At 31.1% G+C, this 14,247-nt stretch overlaps 1 protein-coding gene across 1 annotated transcript; it reads left to right on the forward strand.

Annotated features, from left to right (window-relative positions):
- Positions 1-7,957: 7,957 nt before the first annotated feature.
- On the forward strand, positions 7,958-9,525 carry LOC142524536 (strictosidine synthase-like). The gene is made up of 3 exons (XM_075628568.1): positions 7,958-8,318; positions 8,567-8,845; positions 8,921-9,525. The coding sequence occupies exons 1-3, from the start codon at positions 8,098-8,100 to the stop codon at positions 9,408-9,410; spliced, it is 990 nt and encodes a 329-aa protein (XP_075484683.1). The 5' UTR covers positions 7,958-8,097; the 3' UTR covers positions 9,411-9,525.
- The last annotated feature ends 4,722 nt before the right edge of the window (positions 9,526-14,247 follow it).

The raw sequence follows: 14,247 nt of genomic DNA on the forward strand, positions 1-14,247 counted from the left end.
AGCGAGGTTGATCCGGGACGACCGCGGCGCTAAAATCTTTCAATAAAATCACCGAAAACCTACTGGAAGATCGAGTGGAAGGGGCGGCTGCTCTAGAGAAGGAGACCCTAGGTTTTCTATCCTCTCAAAATTTTAAAATCTGAAAAGACTTGTGTGTGTGTGTGTCGCTATTTAGTGTGTGTAAAAGTGTGTGTGTGTGATTAGTAATTTAGGGAAAATTGCATAATTAAATAATAAATAAAACTATTTAAATACTTACACTCTTTAAACTTTAATAAAATCCCTCAATTAAAATAATGCACACAAAAATACTAATTTTAAAAGTTTTAAACTCTTAAATAACTAAACACCTAAATAAGGCTTTAAAATACTAAACTAAATAAATTATTTAAAATGCCCCTTCCTAATTTTTAAAATAAAATACCGCATTTTAAATTGTCAAGAATCGTCCCCGGTCTGTTCCTCGATCCCGCCTCGAATAATCGCCTGAAACATGAAACTCGAAAAACATTTTAACGTGCATCGTATAAACATAATTAATTTAAAATAATACATTTAAATAAATCATGCACTACTAAGACTCGTTTTAAAATTAAATAAATTCTTTAATAATTAAATAATGCATGAGTTATACGTGTACTGAATTTGGGCACTACAGAGGTGGTAGGGGAAAACCCCCTAATATCATAGCACAACATGGAAAACAGAGGCCAATAGCCCAAAAGTTATCCAGTTCATCCAGTAATACTGAGCAGAATAAGAGTTAAACAATGAATTTCAAGAATTCTTGAAACAAAAGCAGAAAAATAATACAGATTCTCAAGCTTCAGCATCATATGCTAATATCATAAAAGAAGATGATAATGATTCTGCTCTATATACAGAGACAAAATATCGTGAATTAATAGAAAAAGATACTCAATGGGAGAAAACTCCATGGACTATCATGGAAAGATACTTGACCAATACATCATATGTATATGGTTCTTACAAACAAAGAGAATTTTATGAAAATCTTCTTTTATCTACAAAAAGTGTTGATATTACTCACTTTTTCAGTAATATCCAGCAAAAAGAGAGTTATAACTTCTCTAAGTTCATTATCAAAAAGATAATATCCATTGAAGAATGGGGTATATCTCCATTGGTTGAAAAAGAATTTTATTATGAAAGTCATAAAATGAGTTTTAAATTCAATTTTTGGGATTATATTGAAAGTTTTAATAAAACTTTATTCTATGAAAATGAAAAGAGGAAACATACATGGTTTCTAAAGATTTGTGAAAATGTTTATCATCATCCTGTTCCAAATTGGTTTTTAATCTGGTGGAAGATATTTGGTCCATCTGTAAAGATTTTGCCAGAAGTTTTTATAAAACACATGAATACTTGCTTAAATGTTTCCCCAAGTATTAAAAAATCGTTTTCTGAACATTGGATAAATGGAAAAAACTTTATGTTTGTTTTTCATGAAATTTGGAATTCCTTGGATCTGGAAATGGCAACCAGAATTTGGATACACTGATGAAGGTATCCCTTGCATATGGCGAGTCAGTTCTACTAAATTTTGGGACAAATTATTGCGAGATGATCCAGAAACTTGAAAACCTTATGGTTATGATACTCTTCATCAAATAGAGGAAAAAATTTCGTTATATCAGAAAGAATTTCATAATCAACAAGAGAAGGAGAAAGCCTCTATGAGTCCATTTAAGATTCTCACTCAGAAATACTCTGAGATTTATTCAAAAGAAAAAATAATTGAAGTTTATATTGAAGAAATGAAGAAGGATCTTTATCAGAATATTGGATGTTCTGATTCAAAATCTGATCAATCTATGACATCTGAATCCAGTGAAAATCGATTTATCCATCTAATGAAGATGCATGATGCACAAGATCCAGATGATGATATTCCTCAACTCTCTCAAATTGATAATATTTATGAAAATTTGAAGAATTCTATAAAGGACAATATTAAAGATGATTAAATTCGTTGGAAGTGGAATCTCACTATTCAGAGTTGGTGGAATAACACATCATGGTATATCGTGACAAAAGTGGGTGGTATATCACTATAGACTTTTAAAATTTTGTAACCATGTTACTTTTTGCTTTAATAAAGTATTTTACCATTTATATTTTGAGATGGAATCCGGGGTTTCATGTCCGGCTCTTCTATCTATTTATAGGTTTATTCTGTGTTCTTAGAGGACACGGTCCAGTTTTCTCCCCTTCTATTTCTCTTATAAACAACTCTTCTGAAGTTTATCAATAAAAGTTTGAAGTTCTGATAACAACTTTGTAAGTTTACATTGTTTTTATTTTCTGTTTTTATCTACTGTTTTAAATAATTTATATTTCATAGATTAGCCTGAATGACAGGCTAAAATATTCGTGCTAAATTATTATCTTACTATGCCATTATCTATATTTATTTGTAACTTGGAATCAGATTGAGATAATAAAAGATTTATTTAAATTTTTGGAATTTAATGTAATATAAGAGTCTTTGGTTAGAACATAAGGTAAAAAGATGAACCAGGAAATGGTAAACACAAGGTTCGAGTTTAACCAGGAAAAATAAATTCATGTTGTAGCCCTTCAGCCTGCTTAGCCGAGAGATGGCGTTTAAGGAGTTTATGGGTGATTTTTATGAATTTATGTTTCTGAGGTGGACCTCGATAAAATTCTTTGCTCTTTAATTTCTTGGGTATATCTTTAATAAATCCTTTTATGTTTTGTAAAAGTTTCAAATAAGAACCTTATATTCATTATTATTCTGGAATGTAAATTCTTCATTTTCTTAACTCAGTATGAGTTGAAGATGGTATATAAGCTGGAAACCAATAACCTCCATGTGTGCGAGAGCCACTAAGAAAAAATTTGGTAAAACAATGCCACGTATCAGATTACTTTGATTCCAAGCCTTTGATGGTATCAGAGCCATGAAAATAGTCTGATTAATAATTTAGCACTTGTATTCAATGAATATTTTTGGAATGAAAGAAACTGTTCAAAACAGTTTAAATGAAGAATATGATTTACCTGAAAATTTAGATTTATTAAATAAATGGACTATTCCTAAGATAGAATCTAAAATGATCTATAAATTAGGAGCTTTTGCAAGAATTGGTTTTAAACAAATATTTAAAACTACAGAATCTTCAGTACCTCTTCATAATGATGAAATTGTTATTAGATTATTAAATAATAAAGATACTTTATCTTATAAGAAAAATTACAGACTTATTCATATAGGTTTAATTTAAATTGCTTTTAGACCTTTAACTTTAGAAGGTTTACCAGAAAGCTTCATAGCAGCTTTAAGAGATGGTAGAAATTTGAATTGAAAACAATCACTTATGGGAATAATTCAATTTAGTCTGGCACATGGTCCAGTATATTTTGATGTTTATCCTAATTTATCTTTATCCCCGTCAGATATAAATATCTTAGATTCTTTAACATTAAATGTTAAAACTCATGGTTATAATTATACTCCTGGAACAGAAGTCATATGTATCTGTTATCGTATTTATTATAAACCATTATTTACACTTAATCCTATGTGTAAAACAATAGATAAAAAATTAAATGAAACTATTCTCATAGAAACTAATTTTAATAGATCTAATATTACAACTCGTAGATCTATAAAATGGAAAGAAATTAAATTTCCATAAAATTGGATAATTGAACAAGCTGTTCCTAGAAATCCTATAATAAATAGAGATTTACAACAAGTTATACAGAATAATGAAGGATCTGTTCAAATACAGTTCAATAATGAACAAAGAAGATTATTACCATCTTCTATCTATGCTAGATCAAGATCTAGTCATTCTTTTATTTCACCTTTAGATTATATAGTAGATATACCACAAACTTCTAGAGCTTCTACTTCTCAGATAAAGAAGATGTAGAGTCTTCTGTACAAGATACAGTAGAAGAATTAATCATAAATCAAAACATTATTGTTCATAAAAGTAACTTTCAAAAAGTTAAAGAAACTGATACAGTTTCAGAAATGAATTTTAGTATTTAATGGATAGTAAACCAAAAATTGATTTTAATAAAGGATCTCTTTCTAGAGCAAAGATTAATGCAGAATTTTATTTATCCAAATATGAATCTTTCAGAGATTGATACTTTAAAAGTTTTTCTGAAGAAGAGTTTGATTATTAACCAAAATAAATTGATACATTTTGTTCCTTGGTTTTTTAAAACATTTATTATAGGTTATATTTCTATTCTTGAAAGAAATTATAAACTTTCTTCTGGACAGATTCAAAAATCTGTTTATCCTCCTCAACAATCTTTTATTATAGAATTTTTTTTTAAATTTTACTGCTTTTTCAAAATTATTTGACAATGATATGTTACAAATAACTGTTAAACATATCAATCAGATAATTGAAAAACAGAATTATACAAATTTATATCTTACTAGAATAGGAGAGGAAATAGTTTCTTTAAAGGATCATATTGATAAAATTATTTTAGCCATTAATCAAATTAAACCAGATGTTCATATACAAACAAAAGATGATAATAATATTGTTTCTATTGCTACTTCTTCTATACAATCCCCTCCAGATATAAAAGATTTTAAATTTAAATCTTCTGTTTCTGATATAGAAAAATTATTAGAAAAAAATTTAAAAATCTTAATTTAAATACTCTTAATGAAGAGTTTGAAAATATTGATAATTATTCTGATGAAGAAATTAATAAAATTAAATGGGCAGATAAACCTACCCAACATAAATATTACTATGATAGACCTACTCCCATGGATGTTCTTATTGAAGAACAAGAATACATTTTTGCTAATAGTTATAATGGGAAAAGTATTTATGAATGGAATATTGATGGTTTTAGTGATAAGAAAATTTATAATACTGCTCACAGAATGCTTATGTATAGTATTGTGTCTAAAATTTCAGGCAATAATGATAAAAATATTGCTAGAATGATTATAGCAGGATTTACTGGCCAACTTAAAGGTTGGTGGGATAATTATTTAAATCAATCTCAAAAAGATGATATTATAGATTCAATAAAAATTGAGAATAATATTCAATCAAAAAATGTAGTTTATTATTTAATAATGACAATGATTGAATATTTTACTGGTAGATTCACTGATAATGGTGAACAAATTCGTACTTTATTAAGTAATTTAAAATGTAAAACTCTTACTGATTTTAGATGGTACATAGATACCTTTTTATCTCGAATATATGAGATACCAAACTGTAATTATAGTCTTTGGAAAGCCAAATTTTTAGATGGTTTACCTTTTCTATTTGCTGAAAGAATTAGAAAAGTCTTAAGAAAAGATGATATTAATATTTCATATGATAATTATACTTATGGAAAATTAATTAGTACTTGTATTCAAGAGGGTTTAGCTCTCTGTAATGAATTAAAATTAAATAATCAAATTAAAAGACAGAATTTACTTGAGAAAAAACAATTAAGTAAATTTTGTGATCAATTTGGTATGGATTTATCTAATAAAGGTAATAGGAAAATAATCGATAAAGATGAAAAAATTTATAGAAAGAAAAGACATTTGTCTGATAGACAAAAGGATAAGAAAAAGAAAAGAAAAGAAAGCCGTAATTTACGAAAAGTAGAAAAATATAATAATAAAAATAAATTAATAATTTGTAGAAAATGCAAAAAGCCAGTGCATTATGCTAATCAATGTTGGGCTAAAAATAAAATTAATAATTTAGATATAGATGATAATCTTAAAGAAATATTATTTAAAATAATAATAGATTCAAATAATAATTCTGATAGTGAAACTGATAGTTCATTATAATCTTATATTTCAGAAGAAATATTAGATAGTGAATCAGATAATTCAGGTATAGAATAATGTAATAACTGTATAAAAGAAAAATCTTGTATAAATCATATAAATGATAATAATAATAAAAATGATGATTTTTATAAACTCGTGTCTCAATTCCAAGATCTAAATATTAATGTTTTAACAAACAATAATATTTTAAAATTCCTTAAAATGATTAAGGATCCAATATTAAAATCTACAATTATTGATCAAATGAAAATACTGCTTCAACCAGCAATAATAATAACATTATTGTTAAACAAGAACAAGCTTATTCCATGAAAGAAGTAAAAAATCTTCTACAACAAAAATATAGTAAACAAAATCCAGTTACTATACAGAATCTAGTCAAAGAAATAGAAAATTTTAAAGAACAAGTAAAAATTTTACAAAATAATAATAATATTTTAAATTATCGTATTTCAATTATTGAAACTAATAATAATAATTCAGTTAATAATTCTGAAAGTTTTGACAATCTTCAAGATATTTCATTTCCTGATCCAAATAAAAAACATTTATATGTTTTAAGCATGATCATATCTCAAAAATGGTATACCAATATTACCTTATTAATTGAAAATTCTTATGAAAGAAATTTCATGGCTATTATTGATAGTGGTGCAGATTTAAATGTAATACCGAAAGGATTAATTCCTACAAAATATTTTCATAAAACTACTCATTCTCTTTCTCATGCAGGAGGAGAACCATTATAAATAAATTATAAATTACCAAAAGCATATATTTGCATAGATAAAAACTGTATTCAAACCAATTTTTTAGTAGCAAAAGATATTTCTAGCCAACTTATTCTTGGACTTCCTTTTATATATCAAATTTATCCTTTAACCTATGTTGATGAAACAGGTATTATAGGAACTTTTCAAGGTAATTTTATTTCTTTTAAGTTTATAACTAAACCTGTTCATATAAATAAAATAGTTATTAAATAAAAAAATCATATTAAATAAATTTTTTGTCAGATTAAATAATAATTAATTAAAGCTATGGGTATATAATGGGCTTATACAAAGTAGTGACACATAATCTGAACCAATCGTCCAGCTATTGTTTTATTTCGAGTGACAAATTCCTTTCTCCAAGTAAAAAAATTATGTTTTTGAGCATTAATTTAGTTCAAGAATCTGAATTTTATCAACTAGTTGATATATAAATTGAATTGAAATTTATGAGTTTTGAAGGTTAGAATCTAAGTGATTTGAACTCAATTCTTTGATGGTTTATATTTTTTTTATTTCCACACACATTACATATATAATTACACGATGAAACTAAATAAAATTTAAAAATAGAAAAAATAATTAGAAATCAATATTAAAAATGAGATAAAATGCAAAATCATATTAATTTTTATTAAAAAAATAAATTGTCAGATAAATACATAATCTATAATTTAAAATTTTATAAAATATTTATTTATTAATAGTTGAACACACGGTTGTGAAAACACTGCTATAAATATCATTTTATATACCAAATTTTCATCAATGCTAGTTTATGATATTTTTGTCTCAACTACACAAAATGTAAAATTTATCATACTGATTAAAATCTTTCCCAACAAAACATATATCTTTATCTTGAATTTTGTCATCAATCCAAATAATTATCTTATCTTACACACCAAACATATAAGAATTATGTTGTTAAATCTTTGCCAATTGATGTGGACGATACAAATAGCCCCATTACAAATAACAATTGCGTTATATACGTGGAATCCCCTTTACAAGTTGCCACAAATTCTTGTCTAGTCAAGCTTTTGATCACAGAATCCCACGTGATTGTGGAAAAAGTTTCAACAGTCTACAATCATATAAAAATAAGGGATGGGGGAGTAATTAATTTAATATTAGAAGGTATCTTTGAAAATATTCAAACATATTCCTTTGAACAAATATAAGAAACAATTTTTTTTTTGTATTTATGATGTCGACTGAAGGATCAATGGCATTAGCACAATGTCGCAATTATTTTTTATCTGATTCACGTGACTAGATCGTTGTGTTTATGACATTGAAATAAACAGCAAAATTTAATTTAACGTTTCTGAAAATCGAGTTGATAAGTCGTGGAGTTTTCCCAGCATGTCTATTGCATACCATGTTGGAAAATTCAAGAAAAGTGTGCCAATTTTCTTGTCTTATTTCCCTCAAATGCTAGTTATTTAAACCAATCACGTAGAGGACTTATTTGCGGCAGACATGGTGCCCATTTTCTTGTTATTCCTCTGCTTGTCATACGCTGCTGAAGCTCATTTGTTTCACTCCTTCGAGAAAATTCAACTCCCAACACCTGGTTCTGAGGCCTATGCTTTTGACTCAAAGAACAGGGGGCCATACACTGGTCTAAATGATGGAAGGATTGTCAAATATGAAGGCCCAGAATTTGGATTTGTGGAATTTGCTTCCACTTCTCCAAATAGGTAACAAAACTCAGCCTTTCCTTTTGTGTGTATTCTGGTGTCTGTGATTCTAGTTAGCTTGATTGGTTTTGAGTTGGGTTGAATAGATATAATGTTTGGTAGAAATGAATCGAGCATGCTCACTTAGATTTTGAGCTAAATTCTAGCCAAAGTGTTCTTTGAGAACTCGTGAATTATTATTAGTGAAAACGATGCCAACGAGTTAGATGATTAGAAGGATAGAGCTTGATATTAAGTTCTTTTTACAGGACTAAAGAATTTTGTGATGGAAAAGATGGAAATGATCCAAGTAACGGGCCGAAGTGTGGGAGGCCAATAGGTCTTGAATTCAACCATAAAACCAACGAGCTCTACATTATCGATGCTTACCGGGGTTTAATGGTGGTGGGGAGGAGCGGCGGCATTGCAACTCGGCTTGCAGGGGGAAGAGACGGAGTTCCCTTTGATGCACCAGATGCTATAGCCATTGATCCCATTACTGGTGCAGTTTACTTCACAGATGTTGGCAATATTTTCTTCAAAACCAAGTAAATTCTACTAGTCCTCTCCATATATATAATTTTTCATATTGTGTACTAATAGGATTGCCATTTATTTTGCAGTAACATGACAGAGATACTACTGAGTGGAGATACAAGCGGAAGGCTACTGAAATACAACCCAAAGACGAAGCAACGAACTGTGGTTTTAACTGGTCTAGCGGTACCGAATGGAGCGGTGGTTAGCAAGGATGGCTCGTTTGTACTGGTTGCAGAGTACATAGCCTGCAGAATAATAAGGTTTTGGATAAAGGGTCCCAAAGCAAATACAACAGACATTTTCGTCAATCTTCCGGGGAATCCAGACAACATCAAGAGGACAAGATCAGGAGATTTTTGGGTTCCGGTTAACATTCAAAAGCTGCAGCCTAAACTTACCAGTTTTCCTTTAGGACAGAAGATTAATGAACATGGCCAGATTCTTGAAACAGTCAATTTCTATGCAGAATACAATAGTACTTACGTAACTGAAGTCCAAGAGCATCGAGGGTCATTGTATGTTGCGTCGGTGTATACAGATTTTGTTGGTGTCTATAGGGGACTGAAGTGCTAATAAGGAAAAAAACCACTTATCTTACATTCCTTAAAACAATTATTGATTTTGTCGATGTTAAAATCCAAACTTGTGGAGTATATTGAATTCACGGATCCTACATTTAACATCCAAACTCGAGGTGTATATTGAATTCGCGGATCCTACATTTATGACCGTTCGATTGAATTATGTTGAGAATGATTTTGTGAAGACAAAGCATTTTGAACAATAATTTACTAAATGTTATTATCCACAAATTTCATTTCAATAAATTAAAAGGCATGTTAATCTGAATTAAAATGAGATGTAACAGCCATTTCAATAGCCATTATCAGCCTGAGTTATTGCAGGTGCCCTTTCAGCTGCTCATGTTGGCCTATAAATAGTGGTTCAGTCCAAGAGAAAAACCACAAAAAATTCCTCTCCAAAGGCTGCAGAAATTTGGTCATATACTAGATGCAAGAGAGAGACACTTTCTGCTGCAATTTCTCCATATTTTCAAGCAAGTGGCTGTTCATTTAGCAACATTTTTTCGAGAAATCTGGTCCAAGTGGATTTCCATTTTAGAGTTCTCAAAGAAAAGTCATCGTCCAAGGATTTTGTCTACTTCAGAGATACTTCCAAACAATATAGACCACATTTTAGTAGCAAGAAAACAAGACAAGTGGGATTTTGTATGTACATTTTTTATTAAGTTTGCACACTTATATTTTCTTTTATAAGTGTGCTTAATGTTTTCCAAAAAATTATTATACATGTCTTAAACTCGATCGTCGTGATACATATTCGTTTATATTTGATATGAAATCTCTGAAATCCATTTGTTATTCGATATTATTTATGATATTCGAAAGTATTTTTAATTATTTGAAATGCATTTTAATGATTTTAGTTAGAAATGACAATGAAAATTCTAATGTTTGATTTACTTTGATATAGTCCTGATGCGGTGAGATATAATAACCTTTTATTTGGCCTCGTCCTTTAGAGGAGTAACATATAGGGGAATGATCAGTAGATCATGAAAAAATGAGATGATTTTCAATACTATGTTTGTATTTTGTTCATATTATATTCAACATGCTCATAATTGAAAATTTGATTTTGTATACGTATATGTATCTTTGTTATTTATTATGCATGATCGGCTCCCATTTCCTGAGTTTTTCCCCCAAACACTCAATCCTTACTCTCCATCTCATATAAGAATGAAGAGCAATTAGATGAGAAAGAGCAAGCCATGTTTTCGGGCTGGTGATGAAGAATCCGTTCAAGATCAAGCATATTTAATAATTCGGTTTTGTTAAGTTTATAACTCGCTTTCGCATTTTGTTTTGAATCGCATTGTAAAGATGGCTATATATTTTTATGAAATAGACTGATTTGGATATTTAATTACTACGAGGTTTGTTGTTTACAAATTGAGTGTCTATGAAATAATGTCGGTGTCGACTAACCCCATCCAGGGCTTGGCATTTAAGTGGTATCAGATCTTCCAGGTTCATAATCCGGTTGGGAGAAATCGGGGAAAATTTGCACAAGAAAGGCGTTCCAACGCCTATAATTCGAGCAACAGGCGCTTCAGCAGCGACAACGGGAGCCTTAGCACCTTGTTTTGTGAAAATGCACATTAGGAGCCTCGGGGCCAAAAATTCGATGAACAGACACCTCAATGTCACTAGAAGGCCCCTTGGCGCAGGAAAATCAAGGTACTGGCGCCTCAAGGCCTATGTTGTGCTCCAATTTTTGAAAATCTTGTAGAGTCCTTAACTTTGTGTATAAAACTCAGAATTCGATTCCGTAAAATTTTCTAAAAACCTCATGATGTTGAATATCCCTCTATATCAAAATCTGTTAACTTTCCAATTTTCGAAAATTTCTTGAAAAATCTCGATCGACCTTTGTATTGCACCGAAATACTAAAAATTGCTTGATTGATTCTAATCTTGGTCTATTTAACTTACCATCATTTTGAATTGTTCTAAACCATTTTATTTTTCTTGATCAAAGATTATAATAAAGATTTATAATTCATTTGCTTTATTTCACATTTTTTTGCACTTCCTAAAACTTTGATTTGTATTGCATTCTCTTATCGTTGGAATGAATAAAAAGATTACTTGGTTATTATTGACTCATTTATTTATATTGACAAACAAATGTCTTAGAAACTTGCACGTTTATAGGACATGGATGGAAGATCAGTACGAAACAATCACAACCCACGCTACAGAAATCGCAACAACAATCAAAAAAACAACAACAACAATGGGAATCCATCTCCGCCACCAACATTGGGATTGAGCCTAAGTCAAGCTGACTTTATGACTATAGCAACCATTGTGGCTACCACATTCCAAGAGTTGGAAAACCCAAACACCTACGAAAATCCGCACCATTGCCAGGACCTCAAACACATGGGGTCAAGTATCACTACGAGTTTATCCGAAAGAATCGAGCTAAAAAATTCAAAGGAGATTCGAACCTCGAGGTCGCCCAAAATTGGCTAAAAAATATCGGAACCCAACTCCGCCTACTCAAGATTCCCAACGAGTTCAAGATGAATGTGGTGACACTATTTTTAGAAGAAAAACAGCCAAATGGTGGAAGACAGTCTCACCAACTATGACAGCAGTCAGACCAATCACATGACAATAATTTTGATAGGTATTCATGAAACAATACTACCTAGCTGAAGTGAGATTATAGAAGTTGGGTGAGCTAAAAAAAATTCACTCAAACTTTGAATATGTCTGTGGTGGAGTATACCTCAAAGTTCAACTATCTTGGAACCTATGCTCCCACTATCATGGATGATGATACCTTGAAAATGCATCGGTTCAAGCGTGGTCTGATTAGCCGTATCCAATCAGGCTTAGCAGTTTACTAACCCACGAGCTTTTCTGATCTTATAGGCGCAAAAATAAGAGCTGAGACAGATATCAAGCGCCGGGAGGATGAGAATAAGAATATACAACCTCTTACAGGGAAATCTTCTCAAGAGAAGCAGCAATTCAAAAGACCAAATAAGTTTAGTGGGTCATTCAAGGGTACTTCGTCCTGCCCAACCTACGAAGAGGCCAAGATGTGTCCCACCTGCAATAGCACCCATCTTGGGGATTGCCGTAGGAAGTCTGGTGCATGCTTCAATTGTGGGAATTCGGGACATCGAGTTGTTGATTGTCATGAACCTAGGAAAGGGACAAGGTCAAGTAATGATGCTAATCCCAACAAGATGAAGGAAAATAAGCCCAATGCGTGAGTGTTTGAAATAACACAAGAAGAGGCGAACGACGCGAACAATGTTAGTTGCAGGTACCATTCTAATAAAAAATGACAGCTCATCTATTGTTTGATTTTGGTGCCACTCATTTGTTTACATCTAAGAGGTTTACTAAGAAGTTAGGTTTTACATCTGAAATACTTGTTGAACATTTTAGAGTGCAACTCCCACTAGTAAAATAATTTAAACACATAAGGTACATCGGAACTGCAAAATCTGTATTAGTGGACAAACATTCCAAGCTGAGTTGATTCAACTCAAAATGGTGGAATTCAAATCCATTTTAGGAAAAGATTGGTTAGCAAGGAATCATGCTTTAGTAGATTGTCATATGATGAACATCAAACTACGGGCTCCAAGCCAGGTGGAAGTTGCTTATCAAGGCAAATTCAAGGAACATAAATCCCTTCTATCTGCCCCAGAAATTGAAAGCCATGATGAGCGGAGAATAAGTTTACCTAGTTATGATAAGCGAGGTATAGGAACAAACTACACTTGCATTAGAGGAGATTTTGATAGTACAAGAGTTTCTGGATGTTTTTCCTAAAGAATTCCCTAGCACAATTCCCAACAGTGAATTAAAATTCATAACCGGAGCTGCACCGATCTCAAAAGCACCATACCGAATGGCTCCAGCAGAATGAAAGAATTAAGGGAAGAACTCTAAGAATTGTTGGATAAGAAGCAAATCCGGCCAAGTGCATCTCGGTGGGGAGCTCCTGTCCTATTTTTAAAGAACAAGGACTGAAACATAAGATTTTGTATTGATTACAGGGAACTGAATAAGATCACAATCAAGAATAAGTAGCCACTTCCAAGGATATATGACATGTTTTACCAACTCAAAAGAGCTTTGGTCTTTTCAAAGTCTCAAATATTTGTTAAAAAAAGGAGTCAAACATGAAGCAGAGACGGTGAATCGAACTCTTGAAGGAGTACAACTTGACGATAAGCTACCATCTGGTCAAAGTAAACAAGGTAGCTGATGCTTTGAGTCGGAAAAACATGGGAAAGTGATCATAGCTTCACTTTCTGCACAGCTATGCCTTCGAGAGATGATAAAGATAAGTCAGGATTGAGATCCCACTGTGATGAAACTGAAAGATCAAGCCAAAGAAGGGAAATCATCGGTTCTCCAAGCAGATGACAAAGGAGTCCTATGGATTAAGGGGAGATTATGTGTACCAAATGTCGATAACTTTCGAAAATAAGTAATGTCTAAAGCATATAAGTCACAATTTTCAATCCACCCCTATAGTACCAAGATGTATAGAGACTTGAAGAAAAACTTCTGGTGGAGTGGAATGAAGAAGGACATTGCAATGTTTGTCTCCAAGTGTCACGTGTGCCAACAAGTCAAAGCTGATCACCAAAGACTCAAGGGACTTCTTCAACCATTAGAAATCTTGCAATGAAAATGAGAACATATTTTAATGGATTTTGCAATCAGTTTACCAAATTCTAGACAAAATCTTGATGTTATATGTATAATTGTGGATAGATTAACGAAATATTCACATTTCTTACATGTTCGTATGAATTACATTCTGGATAAATTGGCTACCTTGTAGA

The sequence above is a fragment of the Primulina tabacum genome, chromosome 14 (assembly GCF_025594145.1).
Source record: "Primulina tabacum isolate GXHZ01 chromosome 14, ASM2559414v2, whole genome shotgun sequence".
Lineage (NCBI taxonomy): Eukaryota > Viridiplantae > Streptophyta > Magnoliopsida > Lamiales > Gesneriaceae > Primulina > Primulina tabacum.

Coding starts and splice junctions, on each gene's coding strand:
- LOC142524536 (XM_075628568.1), top strand. CDS start 8,098: ATGGTGCCCATTTTCTTGTTATTCCTCTGCTTGTCATACGCTGCTGAA. Junction 8,319..8,566: donor GCTTCCACTTCTCCAAATAG/GTAACAAAACTC, acceptor TTCTTTTTACAG/GACTAAAGAATTTTGTGATG. Junction 8,846..8,920: donor AATATTTTCTTCAAAACCAA/GTAAATTCTACT, acceptor TTTATTTTGCAG/TAACATGACAGAGATACTAC.